Here is a 23,749-nt window from a genome sequence, read left to right on the forward strand (position 1 = left end):
TTTGAGATGGAGTTTCATTCTTGCTGCCCAGGCTGGAGTGTGGTGGTGTGATCTTGGCTCACTGCAACCTCCACTTCCTGAGTTCAAACAATTCTGCCTCAGCTTCCTGAGTAGCTAAGACTACAGGTGTGTACCATCACATCCAGCTAATTTTTGTATTTTTAGTAGAGATGGGGTTTCACCACATTGGCCAGGCTGGTCTCGAACTCCTGACCTCAGGTGATCCGTCCACCTCGGCCTCCCAAAGTGCTGGGATTTCAGGCATGAGCCACCGCACCTGGCCTATAGCCATACTTAATTGTACCTTTACTAAACAGATGAACTGCTCTACATCTATCAAGGAAAGGCCAAACCTAGTAAATTTTTATCATTCGCAAACTGTCAGAGTTGGGAGAGAGCTTAGGGAAAACAACTTTCAAAAACTGGAATGTAAAGTCTATTGTATTTAGCCTGAAATAATCTTTTAAATGAAAAAGATTTATCAGAGTGAAAATTAAATGTCATTTTGACACAATGAATCACAAGCAAATATTAAATATATACATTCTCTATGCATTTTTCAGATCAATCTTCAAGATGAGCTGAGAACAGCTGTTTAGAATAGTGCGATTTTGCAGTCTTAGCATTGCTGTTTAGGGTTTCAAACTAAATTCTGGGCCACAAATACCCTACATTTCTCCTGTCTGGGACGCTCCCGTCAGGGCTTTAGAGGACAAGCCTGATGGCCATTGGGATGTCCTACTGATCTGGGACATGGGGTAGCAAACCAAGACAGGAAAAGAGCAAGCAATTGGTGGAATTTCATCTTTCTATTATTGATCAATGACAATAAACCAATATTCAAATTGTATCACTTCCGATCAGAGGCTGAGAAGAGGTTTTCTCCCACTTGGCTCATTTGAGCTCAACCAGGTCGGATGCCTGGAGTCTTCTCTAGAACAGTATCTGATTACTTGGTAAGGCTTCCTTTTGCACTGGTGGACCTCTGATCCAGATGACAGGAAAGAGACTGAGTTCTCGTAGTAAGTTAATATCACGCAATCTAATCGTCTTGAATACATCACAGAGCATTTATGAAAGTTGGAATTTTAAACAACCAAACATAAATTAACCAAGTTTGTTACTGCTCTCCAAGAAAAGCATAGACATGGCTAAGCTTTATGAGCTGAGATTATATTATCTGATCTTAGGTAATATCCACAAGGAGTAATAATGACAAAAATTTGCTCTTCATATATTGGTCAAAATATAGAAAGAGGAAATGCTGAACTTGATTACTGTAAATGGCTGGCTGATATCTCTCCAGTGATCTCTCTCCTTTTTTTCTTATTTGCCAAGGAGCCAAAAATTCACCCTGAGTGTTTCAGGGGAATAAAAGGACTTTGAAAAATTTTACAGGAAATTATTAGGTACATTTCTGCTTATCACATGGTTATGAATATATATGTAATACCAATAGTGAAATAACATGTACATAATTTTTTTAATGCAGACACACATAAAAGCAGTGTTCAACCAGTAAATGCTCAGCTACTAGCAATGACCCTGATCAGGAACATATGAATGATGAACATAAGGAAGTTAGAATATGGACTAACAGGCAGTAATTACAAGGAAATTGCAAATCCTTTTACGTAGGTTAATGTCTGGAAATTTTGCACCATCTAAAGTAAATCCAGACAACTAGACTGAATACTTTGCAATGACAAATAAGTGACATAATGGCATTATGATTGATTCTTCTATGTATATCTGTTCATTACATATTGAGTCAAACTTCTTCAAGAAAATGCTAGTACTGATTCACTTTTTTGACCTTTAAAAAAAAAAAAAAGATTTGCTTTGCAAGAACAATTCTAAAACAAAATAAATGACTTACTAACTTTATCCTTTGCCTTTTCTGGCATTTTCTTTTTCCAACTTGAAATATAACTAGCTGCTTCTTGTGCAATAAAAACTGATTTATGAAACAAAATGGCTCTCTCCAAATCTTCAGCCTGTAGGCAACCCACCATCAGTTACCATACATGTGAAACAGGACATAGGGATTGCTAAACATTCTGAATTACAAAATATGTTTAAAATACTATGAAATTGAGGTCACAGTAAAAATTGTTCCTTTCTTTTTAAGTCTTCCACTAAAAATGGCTATAGGATCTTGAAGATTATTCTAAATTCAGTATGTAAAAAATTTTCAAAAGTTTTTAGTTAAATCCACGTGTAATGGCAGTGTTGATTAAACTCTTCTAAGGAAATCTAAAAAATGCCAGCTAATGGTCATATTCCCATTTTGAAGATAACTGGCATGATACCACCATCATTATACAATCTTCATCATGCATATTTGGTATGGTTCGGATTTCCAGAAAGACATATTGCCGGTGATACAAGGATGGCATGCAGCATCCAGGCCTCAAAAATCAGATTCTATGTGCAGTCCTTCCTGAATGAAGACACGTGGTTGGCTGACAGTAGATTTTAGTAAGCAAGAATACTAGTGGCATCACGGCAGTACTCAGGAGACTCTAGGCTGTAGTCAAGACTCCAGGACCCATCAGGAATCAGAGGGACTAGTCAGTAAATAATTTAGTAATGCCCAGGAAAGTGTTGTTCTTTGAAGTTATGTTAGGAAACACTTCTCCTCTGAAGCACATGAATGGGCAGGAGTGGTCAATAAGCTTTTACTCAGTGTGTACATTTCTGAAACACTTTTTGGCCTTCCACCGCTCTTCAATGCGAAAACTGAGGCCACTTAAATCTAAGCACAGAACTTCAGGTGCCACTTTGCTTAAAATAAAAAGTACTCTAGACCAGTGCTGTCTAATATGGTAGCCACTAGCTACATGTGTTTATAGAGCACTTGATGTACCAAAGGTATAACATACACTCCTGATTTTGAAAACAGTATAAAAATAAAGAATTCAAAATCTCATTAAATTTTAATATTAACTATATATTGATAGAATAATTTGGATGAATTGGATTAAAAATGCTACAGTTTCATCTATTTTTCTTAAAATGTGACTAATAGAAAATTTTAAATGACATATGTGCTTGCATTATATTTATATTATATTTATATAATGCACTTGTTCTGGACAATAACTTCTACAACCATATTATTCTAATTTTACCTTATTTATGTGTCCTGGGAAAAGTGAAATTACAGTTTAAGAAAAACTACTGGATTCCAATTAGACATTGTTAATGGGGGAAATAATTCAAGACTCTCCTTCATTGTTAAACACACACACACACACACACACACCCTAGTTTTTGCTAAGTATCTGAACTTATCTCAGAATAAAAACCAATAATGTAATGTGATAATTGTTAGGTCTAAAATGTAATTTATTGCTTGTTGAAATTTAATTCTTTTGCTTTGTGACTATATTGCCAATTAGGAGTAATGTTATGAAGTATTTGTTAAATTAAATCTCTATTTGTCTACTGTTATTTAGCAAAGTAATCTTTGAGACAGACAATACATTCCATTTTAACAAGAAATATAGACATTGGCTGTGCTTTCAAAAACGTTAACATAATTATCCTAACTTAGGATGTATACATATGAAATCTCTGAATAATCTGACTGAAATGACCAACATTTTTTAAAGTTTGACTTTTTCCTACTAAAACAATGAAATTAGTCACTATATAGTCATTGTCAGAATCTAATCTTTAACATATGAGTCAAAATTTAAAACACATTGATTTTTAGAAAATGTAGTTTATAGGTTAAAAAAGATAGAGGGAATTATCTTCATCTCTTGAATACCCACATCAAGGAATGGTCATATGCACTCATTTAAATGAGTAAATTCTAAAATACACATTGGCCCTGGTATTTGCAACATTGCTTCTATAGTCCATGGGGCCAACCAATGCCATCAGCACTACTCTAGTGTTGGAATAACGTAACAACTGCCCTTGGAACAATATGGCGGCCAGGGGCAGGGAGGAATGATATGTTCTGATCTTTCAGCTAATTGCCACTTTCTAACAAGAATCCCTTCCTTCTCTTTGCTCTTCCAATACATACATACGTGTGTATATGTGCATGGGTATGTGCGTGGGTGCCTGTGTGTATCTGTTGAGTCTCATGGTAAAAAGTACAACAGGAAGTTGATCCTCTTAAATGGAAATCTTAATGCTTAATAAAAAAGGCATTTTTAAAGGTTAAAAGCAGTGAGCCCCTAATAACGGACAACATAAGAATTCTGAGAGGGAATAATTAAAGGAGGAAGGAAGAAAAGAGGGAAGAAGAAAAGTGCTCTTTTTACTAGATAGTACATATAAAACAAAACAAAACAAAACCTTCTGAGCTCAGATGATATGCCTCTTCAGGGGCTCCGTATCAGTGACCTGTCAGATTCCTAAACTATGAAAGATAGGAAGTCCTATTTTGTTTTCTTCCCATGAGAATGGTAGTAAAGGGAGATTTGTGATTGGAAAGAAGAATGTCTACTGAGGTCCAACAAGCTCTAGAAACTGGAGCTTTAATTTCATTTTCTAATTTACTAGTTTTGAGGGAGGACCAACATAATTTAGATCTCTTTTTTTAAATTAGGATTTTTATATGATAGTCATTTTTATTGTCTTTAACTTGGTCTCTGAAAATAATTGTTTTTTAAAATGACTATTTTTAAAATTAGGAAAACCCAACAATGTGATACATAATCTGATATTCATTTCAACTCAAACTAGAAATAAATTGGAGATACTTAGTGCAATATCTATAAAGGGAAAGTGTTCCTATGAAAGTCAAGGAGAAATTATATTTATTCTAGGAAAAATCATAACAAAATATTAGTTCTAATGTTTCAGCCTTTTAAAAGTCTGATTTGAAATCAGTGTTTTTATTTTTGTTTTTGTTTTTTAAGGTAAATAAATGGCATTGTGCTAGATTTCTTGACAGGCACTATCTCAACACTACGTTGTAAAATGTGGATACTTTCATTCTAAGTATGAGAAAAAGACATACTAGCTTTCCATAAATAACTAGTTTATAAGTGATATATGCAGATAACCATCAATTGGATAAAAAAAGAGCTTTGGTAAAGAATAATGTTTTCTTATGCTATTAAAGTCAATAATGAATGATCTTATAATGGAATATTATTCCTACCATTCTGACATTTTGGCACTAACCTGTGGAATACATTTTTCTAAATATTTTCTAAATATTTGAAATTTGGTAATTACAGAGTTTATCCATTAAAATGTTCCTTTCTGTAAAGTTGTATAAAGCCATGAGTAAATACAATTTTATATGGAAAATGAAAAGAAATCAATCTTATCTTCAGTCTAAGTGGTCTTACCTTCTTTTCTTCCCTGTTTCTTTATTACACTCTAAGCTTTGTCTATCAGAAAGTCATCTCATTGGAGAGCAGGTGAAGGAAAGAATGAAACTCAGTATGAGTTTGTAAAATACTTCCTTCAGGGTTGTAAAATAGCAGAATCTTAGAAGATTTTGGTTATTATTAATATAGTGTATATAAATAAGAATAAAATAAAGCATTCTCCACATAAGCTTTAGGGACATATGGTTTCAAGGCCTTTAAAGGATGCTTCAATTTCTTACTATTGCAAGTGGAATTTTTTTTTTTTTGCATGTATGTACAACTATCATCTTCAAGCATCTCCTTGTAAACAGTCTGAACACATCAATGGTAAAAAGTAAAATGTTGTGAAAGTCATGGAAACATGTCTTACAGCACTACCTAGTATTAGCCAAGCAGTAGTTCAAAGGAATTACTACCTTGTGAAGAAATCCAAAGGACGTAGGATGACTAGGTTTTCAAACCAAAAACAGTTTGCTACTATTCACTTCAAATATGTGCCACTGGTTGCTGAAAATGTATGTTTTTAAGTGTCATGTTGTGTTTACTTGCAAAATTTAACTCATTGGTATTAGGTATCCATTACATGCCATAGAAGACACTATTATTTTCATAAAGCAGTCACATGCATTGAAGTTAGAATTACCAACTGGTATATATGTATTTGTTTTGCACCTCAAAAACAGAATCACTATAGTACATATCATGCTTCCACACCTTCCTTGCTGAAGGACAAAGCACATAAAATGCCGGTGTTTGGCTTCCAGATTTGAAGGAAGCCGGCTTAGTACTCTGGCAGGATCACATCTTGCTGTGGAACTTCAAATCCCACAGCGGAGCTTCCTTGCTCTTCTCTGGGGGCTGCTGCTTCCTCCACAGTCTTCAGCTTCTCCTCTGCCAGGCCCTCCTCTGTGTCAGGGTCATCCACCTTTATCCCATCCTTCACTGCCTTGGGCACCATCCTGGGGGCCTCTTCAGCATTTATATCTTCATCTTTAACTTTCTCTAAAGCCTGTAACTTCATCAGCTCAGCCTGTGCCCCCTTAACTGGGGCTCGAGCCCCATCTCCTTGAATTTTCTCTCCTTCTGGAATAGCTTTGATGTCCTCGTTGCCATCTTGAATTGGAGAAGGGTCTCGGCTAGCCTTGTGGCTCTCCTGGATGCTACCATGGCTGCTGCTGGCACTTCCCAGCCGGGAAGAGGCCACCACGGCCTTCACCGCTGCCTGATTGGAAACAGAAGGGTGTCAAGTGTTACCTCTGCGTTAACACACCACATCAGGGCTCAACCCCAACTGCGCTTTTAGAGATTCTGTTTCATAGGTTAGTGTTAAAGCTTTCAAAGTACCTTATTCCTAGATTGTTTGCCAAAAGAAAATTTGGAAGATGAGCAGTACAACCTCTTTAATCTCAAATTAAATACAAATTAGTGTATTTAATCATCTAGATAACTGAAAGCCTGAGTAAATGCGTTTACCCATGAGTAACCAATTTTTGAAAATTTTAAACTGTGTTTCCCAATGTATTTGTTTTATGGAACACTAGTTCCATGGGTATTACTAGTTTTTACCACACGGATGTCATCATGGGTATACAAGAGTTCCATGATCAAGCTAGCTTGAGAAATCCTAAGTTAAGTCAATATGATGTAATTTGGGGTATTTATAATTAATTTGACCACGGAACCTTTCATATTTATTTAGTCTGTATCAGCCTGTGAGCAATGGCTGCATAGGACCCTAATTCTGACACCCAGCTGTTCTCTGAGATCCTCTATTTACAAAGCTAGTCCTAAACACAGTTATGTAATAGAAAAGCTCCTAATCTGTATTCCATAGGTACTATATAAAAATGACATATTTTGTTAATTTACTATAGCACTTAAATTTTTAATTTTTTCAAGTAATCATCTATCTGTGTTAGTAAATATAGTTTCAAAAATTGTCTCCCAAGTTTTTCATATTCCAAAAGAAAACAACTTTCTAAATAAATATCAGTTTTTCCTGAACAATGCCATTTAAGCAGTACACTTTAGTTAGATGGGAAGCAGCAATAATATATTTGGTATGTAAATATCAACTTATAACAAATTTCCCTTCATTAATAATGAATTCCTTATGAGAGGATAAGAAAACTGTAAGTAGCTTTGTGTCAGCAATATTGGAATTTCAAAGCAGGATTTTTTCTGGTGCCTTAAAAAATAAACAACAGTATTAGATGAAGAATAGTAGAACTATCATTGATAGATCAAGATAAGAGATACTTTTTTAAAAAAAACAAAACAAAACATATGCCATCTTACCTTAAGCTTACGCCGAGCATTGAATTCTTGGAGCTTCTTTTGAGCAGTATCCATGTGTACAAAATTGGCTGCTTTACCTGTGACCCATGGATGCTGGAGAGCTTGAAAGGTAGTCAGCCGTTTCTTTGGATCCAAAACAATTAATTTTCTGACCTGAAATAATAAAGAACCATGAACTTAAGGGAGGTTTTTAGGTGACCTGGGCTTGCCCTCAGCTTACAAACTTCCCAGTCTTACTCTATTTCACAGCAGTACCACTAAACATATGTTGGAAAAATTGTTTAAGTCCTCAGGGGTCACTGTGGACAGGAACGGCTTGAGGTAGCAGTAGCTGAGGGACTGTGAAAAGACGGGGGCATGTACCACCTGAGACCCCCAAACTGACAGGCAGCTGTCCAACGGAAGTCAAGAAACAGCTCCTCACTTGCCTGTAGACTGGAAGTTCTTTGAAGGCAGAACCAGCAAAATAATTCTGGGCTGCAATTCACAACCACCTAGAATTCAGAACTTAAAATACATTTCTACGGTAACAGAATGAAATCATTCATGCATCACCATTCTTTCTGTGGCAATTCAATGACAAACAAAAGGGAGAGTATCCCAGCACTTACAGAATACTACCTTATGTTTCTATCTTGGGGTTCACAGCTCTTTCTAACCCCTTGAGGGTACATGAAGGACTAAGCCCAGAGTTTAAAAATCATTTTATAATCAAAGAAGTCCGTGGTTTGAGGGCATGATTTGCGTAAAGAATGGAATCCAATCATTGGCAGCCCATTCCTGGAGGATTACTACTGCTTGGGCAGTCAATAAATTCCCAGGAAGGTCAACAAATAAAATAATCCACAGTTCTGAGCTTGGTAGGGGTGACCTGATATGAGGTAGAGAACTACTGGGATTCAGGAAGCATGTTCAAGCCCTGTTTACGCTGCTCACCACTTTTGTGACCCTAGACACAGACATAATACATGAATTACCTATGGATACCTCCTCAGGCCCTTTCCTTACAAATCTTATTTCCACTTTAATTCCTTTGTAAATGTTTCTTAGATGAATATAAAACGTTTTAAAAACTCATGTAATCCTTTTAGTAGCCTTCCCATTCGGAACTAATAGTGCCAGTTCATAAATGTGGGAAGCAGGGAAACTCATTTAGTGACTTGCCTAAGGTCAAACAGTGTGGAATTGACGGAGCCTGTATTTAAACTCAGGTCTGTGTATGCCAGAGCACATCTTGTGGCCACTACGCCATGATGTCTCCAAGGGGTCAATCTCTCTGTACTTCGGCCTGCTCATGTGTAAAATAAGAAGCTTTGAATGAGTGTAGGTCTCAGGTCTTTTCTAACTCTAATTACCTAAGGATATGTGAACACAGGTGAAGGAAATTAGGTAGCAAATCAAATGAGGAATAAATACTATCTGGTTCTCTTGACACTTCCCTTCTACAAAAGAATTTCTGTTTTGGCTAGATTTGCAGAAGGCAGAGACATGAGGCTATTTAGGCTTAAAATCGGAGAGGACATGGAGGAAGGCAGGATGGTTAAGAGAAAGAAAGCATGGTGGTAAATAAAAATCTGATAGTACTCAGAGCTATCATCCCTTGAACATGTCTACCAATAATTTTATGTAAATGAGATCTAATCCTTACAACATTTTTGACAATTAGGTATTTTCCTCTTATTTTTCAAACATATTTCTCCTCTCCCTCACCATTACGATCTTTGTTATGAAAATGCAAATAATTTATTGAAAGTCAATGTACACCAAAAATTTATATACACCATTGTTAATGTTTACATTTGAAGATTCCTAACTGAATCGTTAGGAAACTTTCTGAAGGTTAGAATCACACTCAAAGCCTCGCCATTACCCTGCAGTACCGCTTACATCCAATTCCCCAACTCCTCAGCGTTTAGTCTCTGTCAATGACACAACAGATGTGGGTTTTGCTAGTAAGTATGCATTTATGGAGCTCAAGGGTTCTTCCAGTTCTGAAGTTTTACACGATGATAAACTAACATGGGATCTAGCTGAATGAAGGAATATCAAAGCTAACCCTCTTAGTCACTTAATGTTTATTAATGGTGAAAAGAAACAGAAGGAGGCTAAATAAGAGAACTATTTTAAGTTAGTTGATACTAGCTTAAAACTTAACATATATTATGTTCCTTAATTCTCACAACAACCTAGAGATAGGTACAATTATCATTCTAGATGAGAAAACTAAAGCATAGGGGGGTTAGATCATAAGCCCAAGGTTACACTTCCAGGACATGACAAAGGGGGCATTTAAAGGGGGCATCCAGCTGTGTCAGACTCTAAAACTTCATGGTGTATTTCTGGATCCACTGTTTCATCCAATAAACATTCATTGAGCCTGTACTGTATGCCCATGTGGTTCTAAGGTCTGGGTATACATGCTGTGTTCTGCCACAGAGCTCAAAATCTAACTAGGGAGGACCATTAAACATATACGTGATGACTATTATGAACTGGGGGGTGCAGGAGGTAAAGGACGATTTTGGCAGAAGGAACCAGCTGTAGGAGAGAGGGACTGAAGGAGAAGGCTGACCAAGCTTCCCAAGGGATGTCTAGTGGCAGCTGCGGCTTGAGAGTAAGAGTTACCCAGGGGTGTGTGTGCTCATGCGTGTGTTTGTGCACGTGTGTAATGGAGGACAAGGTAGGGAGGAAGAACGAGAGAACATTACAGAGCAGAAGAAAGAGTCATGGCAACATTCTGAGCAATGCTGATGAGAAAGTGCAAGTGTGCTACACTAGAGTGAAGAGTGATCAAAGAGAGATGCGAAGTGAGTGATGGCACAGGGGAGAGTGGCAGGCCCCAGTCCAGGCAGTGTCATCTAGATCTTGTTATGGGTTTTGGATTTTATCCTAAGATTCTTAAAGCAGGAGAAGGACACGATGTAATTTATTTATAAGACCATCCCTCTGGATCCTGTGCAGACTGCATTTGAGAAAGGCATGAGAAGAGGAAAGGAGTCCACATAGGAGGTTGGAGCAGTGGTCCAGGGGGAGAGAACTGGATGGATTCAAGGGATGTTTGGGAGCAAGGGGTATGACTCGAGGAAGGAGTTCCAATGACATATCTACATATCACCCATCACACACACTGACTTTCTCTTCCCAGTCATATTGGAAAAGCCATAAGCTTTATCTGTTCCATGAAGGAACACAGAGGATAAGGAAGAAATGCTTGAAGAAAAAAGAGCACTGGAAAGGGAGTCTGGGCAACTGGATCAGCTCTAATAATGTCTTTCTGCTGGGAAGCTATGTGACCTTGGCAGTCATTTCACCGTCTGGCCTTTAGCATTCTCATCTTTAAAATGAGAGGAGGACTAGATGCCTCCTAAGACCTCGTGGACATCTAACCTTCTATGATTCAAAAGTCAGCTTTTGATTATGTCTGTGTGATTTTTCTCTAGTGGATCGATGATAAATGTTTCAATCTCATGCTAGGATCGTCTTGATTTTATAAGAGGTGAATGACCTCCCCAGAAGGTATGCATTTCCTAAATGCAAACAAATATCAATATTAACTTAAGTGAGAAGTAATATAAAAACAAACGAAATGAACTATTAACACAGTGGAACATTTTTATAATGCCAGTAATACATAATGGGACTTATGTTACTACCAGGATATTTTAATAACTTTGAACGAAATTTCAGGAAGCAATATTGTTTTAGTTGAAGTATATCTAGGCTGGATGCAGTGGCTCACACGTGTAATCCCAGCTCTTTGGAAGGCCAAAGTGGGAGGACTGTCTGAGGGCAGGAGTTTGAGACCAGCCTGGGCAACATATCAATACCCCATATTTACAAAACAATTTTTAAAATTAGCTGGGTATGGTGGCATGCACCTGTGTCCCAGCTACTCAGGGGGTTAAGGTGGGAGGATTGCTTAAGCCCGGGAGTTGGAAGCTACAGTGAGCCATGATGATGCTACTGCACTCCAGCCTGGGTGACAAAGTGAGATCCTGTCTCAAAAAATAAAAAAATAAAGAAATGAGGTATATCTAAATTCTAGGCACTTGCAAGCCATGTTAAAACAGAATTCTTCGTGTAAACTGTGTTAGAATTCACCCAGCACAGCTTTCTTCATAAGCAAGGTGTTTTATACTGATTAGGTAGTAAAAGCTCATTAATCCTGTAGTAATTGTAGTTTATGATAATTCAGCTAGTGATGAGCCAAAAACATATCTAGTTTTTATTTCCTAAGGAAAATATATTAATGAACTCATTTTATTAAAAATACTTTAAAATTGAAAGGACATATGATATTAACAAGAGCAAAATTTTAAAAAATTGTACTGCCCATTGATTAGTTAAAAATCAATTTATTTCATTTTGTTTCATTTTGGTTTGGTTACACTTACCAAGTCCTTGGCATTTAGAGATACTTCATCCCACCAGGGGGAGATAAAGTAATATTCACAATTCAGAATTCTCCTGAACATGAACTGATCACCTCGTTCATCATAGAATGGTTCAAATCCACAAAGTCTAGAGGAACAAAATATAGAGAATAAAATGTCTTTGAAAGCTCAAGTATATTTCATCAGATTTCTGTAGGAATTCAAGACTGTTCTTTTCCACAGCTTCCAGCTATGGAAGTACCTCTACTTAGCACAAGTATGTAACTGCCTTATTACAATTCACTATTGATAGTGTAAACACACAATCAAGGCCTCAGGAAGTAGGAATTAATATAAAACCAACTTAGGATTTCTACAAAAAGCTATAATAATAATTATTACACAGAAGAACAAGAGTAATAATAGCTAACATGATAGACATTATGTTAAAGCCTTTCCATGGATCTTTTGACAGGTATTGAGAAGACAGACAGACAGGCAGACAGAGATTGATTAGACTTCCAATTTAGTAGAAAAGGGAAGAGCTGGGATTTTTGAGAGTAAAGAAATCAAAAAGTGGAAAGAAGAAAATTTTCATTTATTTTTATTCTGCCCTATTCTATGAAATCTTCCATAGAAATGAAGAAAGCTTTATGATATTTCCATTCCATTCCCGTTTGGATTTCAGAAAGAACAAAGACAGGAGCTGAAACTGTTGTCAGGGAATGGCCTTACAAGGTGTGTAATATTAACATAGTCACCAGATGCAGTCAAAGAAATGAGCAGTCTCAATTTACCTCATTCTTTGTATCATTTTCTTCTACTGAGTCAGCTTAAAAATGAATGGGAAACATGGGATAAAAGGGACAGAGAACTATCTTGGGCATCTTAACAAGAGAGAAAGGAAAAGTGGGCCTCCAGTGTTTATAGATGGGTGGAAGTTCTAAAATTGGTAGGGACTGGGAAAGAGGGAACTGCTTAAAAAATCCCATGCCAGGGCACGTGTTGCTTGTGTTCCATTAGAAAAACAAATGAGGGTGGGAGGGAGGATGAATAAAAGACATTTTCCCGAAGGCTTCCCTCAAGCTGGCCAGGTTGGTACATAGCATGAAAAATTAAAGTGCATCCTAATATGATGAGTTTTTAGAAAGAAGCAGTTTCTTATGTGCTTTTGTTCACAGAACGTCCCACTGGGAGAATCTTTTGTCTCTTCCAGATACTCTGTAGCCAGCGAGAAAAATGTAAGGCTTGACAGTGCTGAGGCCTGGGCCAATGCATTCTCCCTTTCCCTACTGAGCAGTCTGCACAGAGAATCCCACTCCCGACCTGCCTGTGGAAGAGCAGCCTAAGGTGAGACGGGGCACATGTACTCACCTGGACAAGGAGAGAGTCTGGCCTTGCCTGCCTTGCCTGCCCTGCCCTGCTCTCCACAACACTAGAAACCTATGGCCTGTTGCAGTTAGTCATGGAGAAACGAGCCAGCTTTCTAGACTTAGTTTAGGAGGTCCCTTATATTTCCCCTTCTGAAAATGTAGAGACAAAAATGACCCCTCAAGAGTTATAGTGCTCAACTGCCTTTTCTTTCATTTCAATATGATTTGTGACCTTGTGCCTGGGTGACAGAGGTCAAAGGCACCAATTTAAAGCCTTAGGGCTGAACTGTAGTGTTGAAAGCTGAAGGAGAGTGTTTGAATCTCTGATGTGATCTGATTTCTGATGAGATCATAAGGCCCAATCCTGCAGCTTTTGTCTGTAGGGGCAGAAGGTTTAGGTATAAAGTAAAGATACCAGAATTCCTGGGAGAAAAATTAGAATGGCCTTCATTTTCAGCCTAATGTCATTCTTAGAAATAGCAAGGCCATACCAACATCCTGGTGGTGACAAGCTAGAACTCTGAAGAAGGAAAGAGTGAAGTTAAAATGCAAGAGTAGCCACAAGAAGAGGGGTAAGAGTGAACAGCGTTCTTTATATGGATAGTAAGAATCAAATGTCTATTCATGGCTTTATTGAAAAATGAGCCCCAGAGTTTATGTACATACAGATAAGTATCGGTAAAACAAATGCCTCAACATTTGGAAGACAGAAGGAAGCATCTGACTGAAGCTTATAATGTAGCTTCATTGTAAGATTTCCTTTCCCAGGAAGCATTAACAAATTGTATCCTTAGTTCTAATTCTTCATTTGGTTACTTCTGTACTCTGTCTCCAAGCCCTTCTGGTAAAATGAGTGAGATGTTAGAGGTCATAGTCTCAGGTGCCCAGCAGGCCACTGAGTGTACATTAAACCAATCTCATAAAGGAGATCCAGGGATCCAGTGACACAACCCACTAGACAAAATGTACCAGTCGACCTTGCCAGTGGACTTCACCAATTATTAATGAACCACAGAGTAAATAAAACATCCTCAGGCTTAGGGGCTGACAGAAGTTGGTTGAGAACTAAAGAATATTAGCTGTAAGCAGCACTGTTATTTTCACTTTGAAGGCTACCACTCTTACTTTCAACTAAACCTGCTAGTTAATTGCCTTAAGTGTATAAAGATAAAAGAAATATATAAAATAGTTTGTATAATTTGGTAATGAACTAGGGGATAGTACAGATTTTTAGAACTATCTTCAGGGTTACACTAACATATTTCTCAAATAATTACATTTTTCCCTTCATTTTTCCCATGTCAGTGATACCATGAAGTTTTATGCATTCCATATATTCCAATTTTTCTGGGTAAATGTAACTTAATTTCCTACTTCCATCTCTCCAAGTTTGTTTACATCATTAATACTTAATGCCTCCCAGTACATTTCAACAATGTACAAGTGTCAGTATATAGGTACATAAATTGGGTATATTTATAGTTTATGAGCAAACCTAAATTTTGGGGGCAACTACAGGATTCTCTACCTCTCTAAATTTCTCTCAAGCTTTTCTAAAGATACAAGGAATTGAACACTGAAAATATCTTTTTGTATTACATATTAGTAAGTGGTTATTTTATCAGGTGCTTGTTTAACCTTTTTGTCTTGGCTGTCAGCCAATGTGTATGAGGTGAACTTAAGAGTTTGCTAACGTGCTTGTGGGCGGCGCGGGGTGGGGCGTGGGGCCCTCCCACGGTTAGCCCATTCCTAGTCCATGTCACCTGGACACTGAATTTTTTAAGATCATTATTAAGTTAAAAACAAATTTAATAAAAAGCTTTCTGCTATGGACTGAATTGTATTCCCCCCTCACCCACAAATCCATATGTTGAAGCCCTAGCTCCCAATGTGATAGCATCTGGAGATGAAGCCCTTGGGAGGCAATCAGGTTTAGAGGAGGTCATGAGAGTGGGGCCTTCCTCACAGTATTCGTCCCCTCATAAGAAGAGACTCCACAGAGCTTGCTCTCTCTTTCTCCCCACCATGTGAGGGCACCGTGAAAGGGTGGCCATCTGCAAGTCAGGAGAGGGCCCTCAGCAGAAGCTGACTGTGCTGAAACTCTGATCTTGGACTTCCAGGCCTCAAAACTGTGAGAAAATAATTTTCTGTTATTTAAGCCACTCAGTCTATATATTTTGTTATGTCAGCCCAGGTAGACTAATATACTTACTTTCAAACCCTTTGAAATTTCTCTATAAATTTGAATATTATGCATTCCAACAACTAACTTTATAGCACTCTAAATGGCAACATCTCCTTGTTTTGAATTAAACTCTTGAACACATCAGTATCTTATTTTTTGGTTGTTCTACAGTAATCTTCCTTCTCATATGCTCTTCTAATTGATTGATTCTCTTCATCGCCACTTGCAGTTTCACCATTTCTTTGGCAAATTCCCTGAAACTCCTTATTTCTTATTAGACAGGAGCTCAGGAATGGAGTTAGGGATGCCAGAGATTGAAATATTTTGCTCATTTTTTTTTCTCCCAGAGAAATTTGTGTAGGGTGTTAAATTTAAGACCTTTAAAACCTAACAGAAATAGTAAACAAAATTGATAGCTAAAACACATTTAAAATATTCCTGATAAGAAATATGCCAGTTTGGAATTGCTTAAGAAATTAAATAGCCAGTTGCCCTTTTAAAAGGACTAAGTCTAATTATTTTAGATGAGATGCAAATAAGTAAAATAAAAGCAAGTTTACACAGGTGATTTTGGGCTCATAGTCATTACTACTGTCAAGTAATGAATTGTTCCCTAAATCTGCTGTACATTGCATAGCAGATAAAGACATGGAAAAACCCTGGACAAGAATTCTATCTCAGGAAAATTACAAAATAAAAAGCAATGTTCATTTTCAGGAAATTCTATCACTAAATGCATTTTATATGTAACAGAAAATCAAAAAAAGGCAAAAAGTAATCTTCAGGGTTTTTATGACAATTAGAGACACCTAGAAAATGTCACAGAAAGGTAAATAGTTTACATAAAAATTGCTTTTCTTCACTTACAAGATGTAGGTGATTATTCCTACAGACCACATGTCCACCTCAGGTCCATAGGCACAACCTCTAAGAATTTCAGGTGCTGCAGAAAAAGTGAAAATTGTGTTAAGGTTGAGCTTACAGTCAATGTTTGTATTTTAATATCAAGCAATGGGGAAGAAATGAATTCATCAAAAAAAGTTTCTGAACAGTTTCACAACCAATCTTCTTTCCCCAAACTACAGTATGAAGCTATAAATACTTATGTCTATTTTAGTGAGAGAAATGATAGTCTATCTGTGTTTGAGATGCATAAAACAACACTATTAAGTTTAATATTCCATGTCAGAAGATCATGAAACTGCTCAAATCAAGTAGATAGAGCTATATCTCTGCTACAAAAGACCCAGTACTTCAGAGGGAGCTTTGTACATAGAAATGAAAGTTAAGGGTAACAAGGGAGAAAAAAGTCACAATTATGCTCCTTGAGATCTAGACCTGCTGGGAGCAGGGTGTTTCAGTGAGTGTGTGGGTCTGACAGTGCAGGGTGGGAACCAGGGCAGATGGTGAAGAGGGCTGACAAGTCTATAGTTGAGAAGGTTGCAGCAGGGACTAGGAGATGCCCTGGTACACGTCCTGGCATTGAGAGATGCATGTAGGTCTTCAGGGAGCAGCTGATCCCAGTCAGCTTGAGGTCATGAACTGAGAAAGGGGAACTTATCTGTGCACAGTGAGTAGGCTTGTATTAGTTCTGTCCACTGTTGTGAAAAAGAAAGGCTTTCTCAGTCATAAAATAGTCCTGGAGTGGAGAATAGCAGTATCTTTTACATTTTTATTACCTTGGATTAGTGAAAATGGGTAATTAACTGGATCCAGGCAATTTTCCTGAGCGTTAAGGGTGTTATTTGTTTGCCCAATTAACAACAGAAGAAAAGGGGAAGTGAGAGCCCTACCATCTATGGAGAAATAGAGCTGAGGCCTATTGTCCAGAGTGGCCTTTCTTGATTTTTAACACAAGTGCTGTAGGTGCTAGGAGTGTTTTCAAAGAAAGAGCTTTTTGATTAATGCTGAAGGCTGCCTGAGGAAGACCTTGGGGATGAGGATACCATATCATTCTCTGGATGGGGGTTGGAATGCAAGTAAACAGGATTCTCTGTCTATGCAGGCTGCAAATGTCACATTCAGTGTTGATTGCCAAAGTGAGCTCTGGGGCCGGGTGCGGTGGCTCACAACTGTAATCCTAGCACTTTGGGAGGCTGAGGCAGGTGGATCACTTGCGGTAGAGAGTTCGAGACCAGCCTGGCCAACATAGTAAAACCCTGTTTCTACTAAAAATACAAAAAAATTAGCTGGACATGGTGGTGGGTGCCTGCAATCCCAGCTCCTCAAGAGGCTGAGGCATAGCTTGAACCCGGGAGAGTGAGACTCCATCTCAAAAAGATCGCACCATTGCACTCCAGCCTGGGTAACAAGAGTGAAACTCCGACTCGAAAAAAAAAAAAAAAAAAAAAAAAAAAAAAAAAAAAAAAAAAGAAAAGAAAAAAGTGAGCTCTGGAAAGAGGCTATCCTCATGGGACTCTCTGGATTTATCATACAGGAATGAATAATGTGGATGTTTCACTGATCTCATCCCATACTAGCCCTTAACTCTCATCATGCTCCAATTACGATTTTCTTTTCCCTGTGGAAACTGTGTTACATAAAATATGAGGAGTCTTCAAAAAGTTCATGGAAAATGCATATGATAAAAATTTATGCATGAATCTCACAATTTTTTATACCAAAATAAACTTTCACTAACTTGTCATAACATGTCCAAATAGGATCTAGTCTGAGACACTAAAAAGACTGAGACTTCAGTTTGAAAAGAGCTTCTATCTGAGCAACATGAATTCTGCTAAAACTGAAGCAAGAACAAACATCAAACTTGTGGTAAAGCTTGGGTGGAAGAATGGCAAAAACATTGAGCTTTATAAAAGTTTGTGGGGACAATGTTCTAAAGAAATTAACAGTATACAAGTGAATAACTCATTTTAAGAAGGGACAAGACAATGTTGAAGATGAAGCCCACAGTGGCAGACCATCCACATCAATTTTTGAGAAAAAAATTAATCTTGCTCATGGCCTAATTGAAGAGGACTGGCAACAACAGAAACAATAGCCAACACCACAAACATCTCAGTGAGTTCAGCTTATGCGATTCTGATGGAAAAATGAAGCTGAGAAAAGTTTCCACTTGATGGGTGACAATACCCTTGCACCTGTATCAGATGCAGACACAAACACAGCTTTCAATTGAAATTTTAAACAAGTGGGAGTGAAATCCTGAACTGCTTCTTCAAAGAATTATAAGAGAGATAAAACATGGCTTTACCAGTACAATCCTGAAGAAAAGGCACAATCAAAGCAATGGCTACCAGGAGGTGAAAATGGTCCAGTCTAAGCAAAAGCAAATTGGTAAAGAGTAAGGGTCATGGCAATGGTTTTTTTTTTTTTTTGATGCTCAAGGCATTTTGCCTGTTGACTTTCTGGAGAGCCAAAGAAAAATAATATGTGTTTAATATGAGATTGTTTTGAGAAAGTTAGCCAAAGCTGTAGCAGAAAAATTCCCAGGAAACCTTCACCAGAGATTCCTTCTCTTCCACAAAAATGCTCATGTTCATTGCTCTTATCAAACAAGGACCATTTTGTGAGACTTTTAATGGAAAATCATCAGGCATCTACCTTACAGTACTAACTTGGTTCCTTCTGACTTTTTTTGTTTCCTTATCTTAAAATCTCTATAAGGAACATTTACTCTTTTTCAGTTAATAATGTAAAAAACACTGCACTGACATGGCTAAGTTCCCATGATCCTCAGTTCTCTAGGGATAGACTAACTGGCTGGTGTTATCTTGACCTTGATGCAGCTTATGTTAAGAAATGAAGTTATTATTTTTTCATCACTTTTCACCATTTTCTGACAAACTTTTTAAAGTGACCGCTATATGAGATAAAGAGCCTGTATGCTGAGATGAGGGTGTGCATTCTAGCACTTTACACAGCAATTCAGCAAGATGCAACCTTTACAGAACTGTATCTGCAGCCAAAAAGTTTTTTAAATCTACAGGTGAATTAATCCTAGAAAAATTTTCTTTTAAGGTTTAATTTAAAAAATTAAGAAACATGCATGGCTGGTACCAACTACTGTCATTCACTCTGTCAGGTTAGCTTTCATTCTCTGGGGCAATCTGTACCCCGCAGAAATTGTCTTTAAGCCCAACCACACTGACAGTGAACTTTCACTTGTAAAGGGGAACTCGGATTATGCTGCCATTGCAGGAGGGCTGCTACTGCCTATTTTTTCTCTGAGAACTATTCCAGCCAAGGAGCTGAATGCATGGATATTGAATATGCATATTCAACATGCATTAGTCCTTTTCCACTCAGGTTTTCACATTGGTGAATCTTATCTGGTCTGAAATGCTATCAAGCCCCACACTGACATTTAAACATAAATACAGAAATATATTGGGAGAGTCTTTTACATTTTCTGGATCTTGGTTTTTTACCTCTAAAATGTAAATGAATCACAATAGCTGATTTCCAAGTTAACTTTGAGTTTTAACCTGCTACCCATTATATTATTAGTAAAGAATGTGTTACTGACCATTCAACAAGAAGAGAGAACAAGAACAACCATTCTAACCCGCAGACCTGTTGCATTTCTCATTTCTTCTGCTACAAGAGCTACTGTGTATCTGTGGGTACTCATCCTATTGGCTCTAGTGCAATCAATGCTCCCAACCTGTGTAGGCCAGAGACACATACTGGCAAGGGTCAGGTGTTTTCTCTAACCATTGTTTATAACTCCCAGCCAAAGAACTCTAAGGAAAATGAACAGTGTGCTACAAACTGCTTTTTGTATCCACTTTATAGGAGTCTGAGTTTCAAACGTAACACGGCAAGTTCTGATCTCCTATCACAGCATTAGGTGGAACCTTATGCTCCAAAGGCAATTAATTTTTTTGTGAAACATTGTACTGCAATGAGAGTAAACTTGTTATGAAAAAAGCTAAACTTCACAAAGTGAAGAAAACAGACAAGTATAGTAAAAAATATTTTTGCCCTCCAAAATAAATTTCTCCTAAAAATAATTACCTTAAAAAAAAACTTATCTTTAAAATCATAAACAAATGGAGTGAAACAAAGTCAAAACATCTAGACACAATTATATGTAATTTTCAATAACCTCTAAATATATATATATTTTTGAGACAGGGTTTCACTTTTATTGCCCAGACTAGAGTGCAGGTGAATTATTCCCAGAAAAAATTTCTAGGAATTTTTTTCCTAGAAAACCTTGGTTCACTGCAACCTCCGCCTCCCAGGTTCAAGTGATTCTTGTGCCTCCACCTCTTGAGTAGCTGGGATTACAGGTGCCCACCACCATGTCCAGCTAATTTTTGTATTTTTAGTAAAGATGGGGTTTCACCATGTTGGCCAGGTTGGTCTCAAACTCATGACCTCAGGGGATCCACCTGCCTTGACCTCCCAAAGTGCTGAAATTATAGGCATGAGCCACTGTGCCCAGCCCAAATATTTTAAATTAGTAGTTAATATAGCATTGATTTTGTTCAGAACCAGCAGACCACACTCTAGTAATCTTATTATGCACTTTCCAAGAGCCAGAAGTTTTTTTTATAAGAAAGTTCAGGCTCTGGCACCCCTAGCTTCAAGTCTCTTAAGTATCAACCTAAGTATCAAATGTCCTTGAAGGTAATTCTACTAATTTGTGATCTCCTTAGGGTGAGAAAGTCATCTACTTTCAATTTAGTTTTTTTAAAAAAGGCATCAATTAGTATATCCTTTAATGGTATAAGCACTCTGGCTGTCCTTCATATTGTTTCTCACCTCATTATCAAAACAAACAAAACAGAAGAAGAAAATCATTTTAAGACATAAAACAGCTTTCTTAATAGTTTTCTTTTTATTTTTACTTCAGTAACGTTGGGAGAATAGGAGGCGTTTGGTCACATGGAAAGTTTCTTTAGTATTTCTGAGATTTTGGTGCACCCATTACCCAAGCATTGTACACTCTACCCAATGTGTAGTCTTTTATCCCTCACCCCCCATCCCACTCTTTTCCCTGAATCCCCAAAGCCCATTTGTATCATTCTTATGCCTTTGCATCCTCATAGCTTAGCTCTCACTTATGAGGGAAAACATATGATGTTTGTTTTTCCATTCCTGAGTTACTTCACTTTGAATAATGGTCTCCAATTCCATCTGGTTTGCTGCAAATGTCATTATGTCACTCCATTTTATAGCTGAGTAGTATTCCATTGTGTGTGTGTGTATATGTGTGTATCACTTTTTTTTTTTTTTTTACTAACTCATTGATTGATGGGCATTTGGGCAAGTTTCTTTTCATATAACTTCTTTTCTTCTGAGTAGATATCCAGTAGTGGGACTGTTGGATCAAATGGTAGTTCTACTTTTAGTTTTTTAAGGAATCTCCACACTGTTTTCCATAGTGGTTGTACCAGTTTACATTCCCACCAACAGTGTAAAAGTGTTTCCTTTTCACAACATCCACACCAACATGTATTATTTTTTGATTTTTTGATCATGACCATTCTTGCAGGAGTAAGGTGGTACTGCATTGTGATTTTGATTTGGCAATTCCCAAATCATTAGTGATGTTGGGCTTTTTTTTTTTTTTTTTATTTTTGGTTAGCCTTTTGTTTTTTTTTTTTTTTTTTTTTTTTTTTTTTTAATGTTGGTTAGCCATTTGTATATCTTCTTTTGAGAATTGTCCATTCATGTCCTTACCCCATTTTTTGATGGGATTTTTTTTTCTTGCTGATTTGTATGAGTTCCTTGTAGATTCTGGGTATTAGTTCTTTGTCAGATGTATAGATTGTGAAGATTTTCTCTCACTCTGTAGGTTATCTGTTACTCTGCTGAATGTTTCTTTTGCTGTGCAGCAGCATTTTAGTTTGATTAATTCTATCTTTGTTTTTATTGCATTTGCTTTTATGTTCTTGGTCATGAAGTCTGCCTAAGCCAATTTATGGGAGGGTTTTTCTGACTTATCTCCTAGAATTTTTATGGTTTTAGGTCTTGGCTTTAAGTCCTTGTTCCATCTTGAGTTGATTTTTGTAGAAGGTGAGGAATGAGGATCCTGTTTCATTATTTTACATGTGGCTTGCCAATTATCCCATCACCATTTGTTGTATAGGGTATCCTTTCCCCACTTTGTTTTTGCCTGCTTTGTTGAGGATCAGTGGGTGTAAGTATTTGGCTTTATTTCTAGGTTCTCTATTCTGTTCCATTGAGATATGTGCCTATTTTTATACCAGTACCATGTTGTTTTGGTGACTATGGCCTTATAGTATAGTTTAAAGTCAGGTAAGGTGATGCCTCCAGATTTGGTTTTTTTTTTTTTTTGCTTAGTCTTGCTTTGGCTATGTGGGCTCTTTTGTGTTTCCATATGAATAAAAAAGTTTTTTCTAAATCTGTGATGAATGATGGTGGTATTTTGATGGGAATTGCATTGAATTTGTAGATTGCTTCAGCGGTATGGTCATTTTCACAATATTGATGCTATTCATCCATAAGCATGGGACATGTTTCCATTTGTTTGTGCCATCTATGATTTGCTTCAGCAGTGTTTTGTAGTATTCCTTGTAGAGGTCTTTCACATCCTTGGTTAGGTAGTTCCTAAGTACCTTAATCTTCTGTATCTATTGTAAAAGGGGTTGAGTTTTTTTAATTTTTTTTATTCTCACCTTGGTTGCTGTTGGTGTATAGCACAGCTACTAACTTCTGTACATTAATTTTATATCCTGAAACTTTGATGAATTCATTTATCAGATCTAGGAGCTTTTGGCAGGAGACTTTAGGGTTTTGTAGGTATACAACGATATCATCAGCAAACTGACAGTGTGACTTCCTCATTACTGATTTGGATGCCCTTCATTTCTTTCTCTTGTCTGATTGCTCTGGCTAGTACTTTGAGTACTATGTTGAATAAAAGTGATGAGAGTGGACATCCTTGTCTTGGTCCAGTTCTCAGGGGGAATGGTTTCAACTTTTCCCCCTTCAGTATTATGCTGGCTTTGAGTTTGTCATAAATAGCTTTTATTATATTAAGGTACAATCCTTCTATGCTGATTTTGCTGAGGGTTTTAATCATAAAGGGATGCTGCACTTTGTCAAACACTTTTTCTTAAGTCTATTGAGATAATCATGTGATTTTTGTTTTTAATTCTGTTAAAAAGACTCCTGTTAATTTTTTGATATTACCCAGTAGATATATGTGGTATATCACATTTATTGACTTGCATATGT

The 23,749-nt window shown here is 37.2% G+C and overlaps 1 protein-coding gene across 1 annotated transcript in view; it reads right to left on the reverse strand.

Annotated features, from left to right (window-relative positions):
* Positions 1 to 1,152: 1,152 nt before the first annotated feature.
* The window catches only part of CAMK4 (calcium/calmodulin dependent protein kinase IV), a 260,577-nt gene continuing 237,980 nt past the window's right edge, over positions 1,153 to 23,749 (reverse strand). The window contains exons 9-12 of the mRNA XM_017527211.2: positions 16,442 to 16,517; positions 12,038 to 12,164; positions 7,644 to 7,796; positions 1,153 to 6,567 (exon numbers count right to left, since the gene is read on the reverse strand). Coding sequence (XP_017382700.1) covers positions 6,127 to 6,567; positions 7,644 to 7,796; positions 12,038 to 12,164; positions 16,442 to 16,517 — 797 coding nt within the window. The 3' untranslated portion in view covers positions 1,153 to 6,126. The remainder of the gene's footprint in view (positions 6,568 to 7,643; positions 7,797 to 12,037; positions 12,165 to 16,441; positions 16,518 to 23,749) is intronic.

The sequence above is a fragment of the Cebus imitator genome, unplaced genomic scaffold (genome assembly GCF_001604975.1).
Source record: "Cebus imitator isolate Cc_AM_T3 unplaced genomic scaffold, Cebus_imitator-1.0 Scaffold46, whole genome shotgun sequence".
Taxonomy (NCBI): Eukaryota; Metazoa; Chordata; class Mammalia; order Primates; family Cebidae; genus Cebus; species Cebus imitator.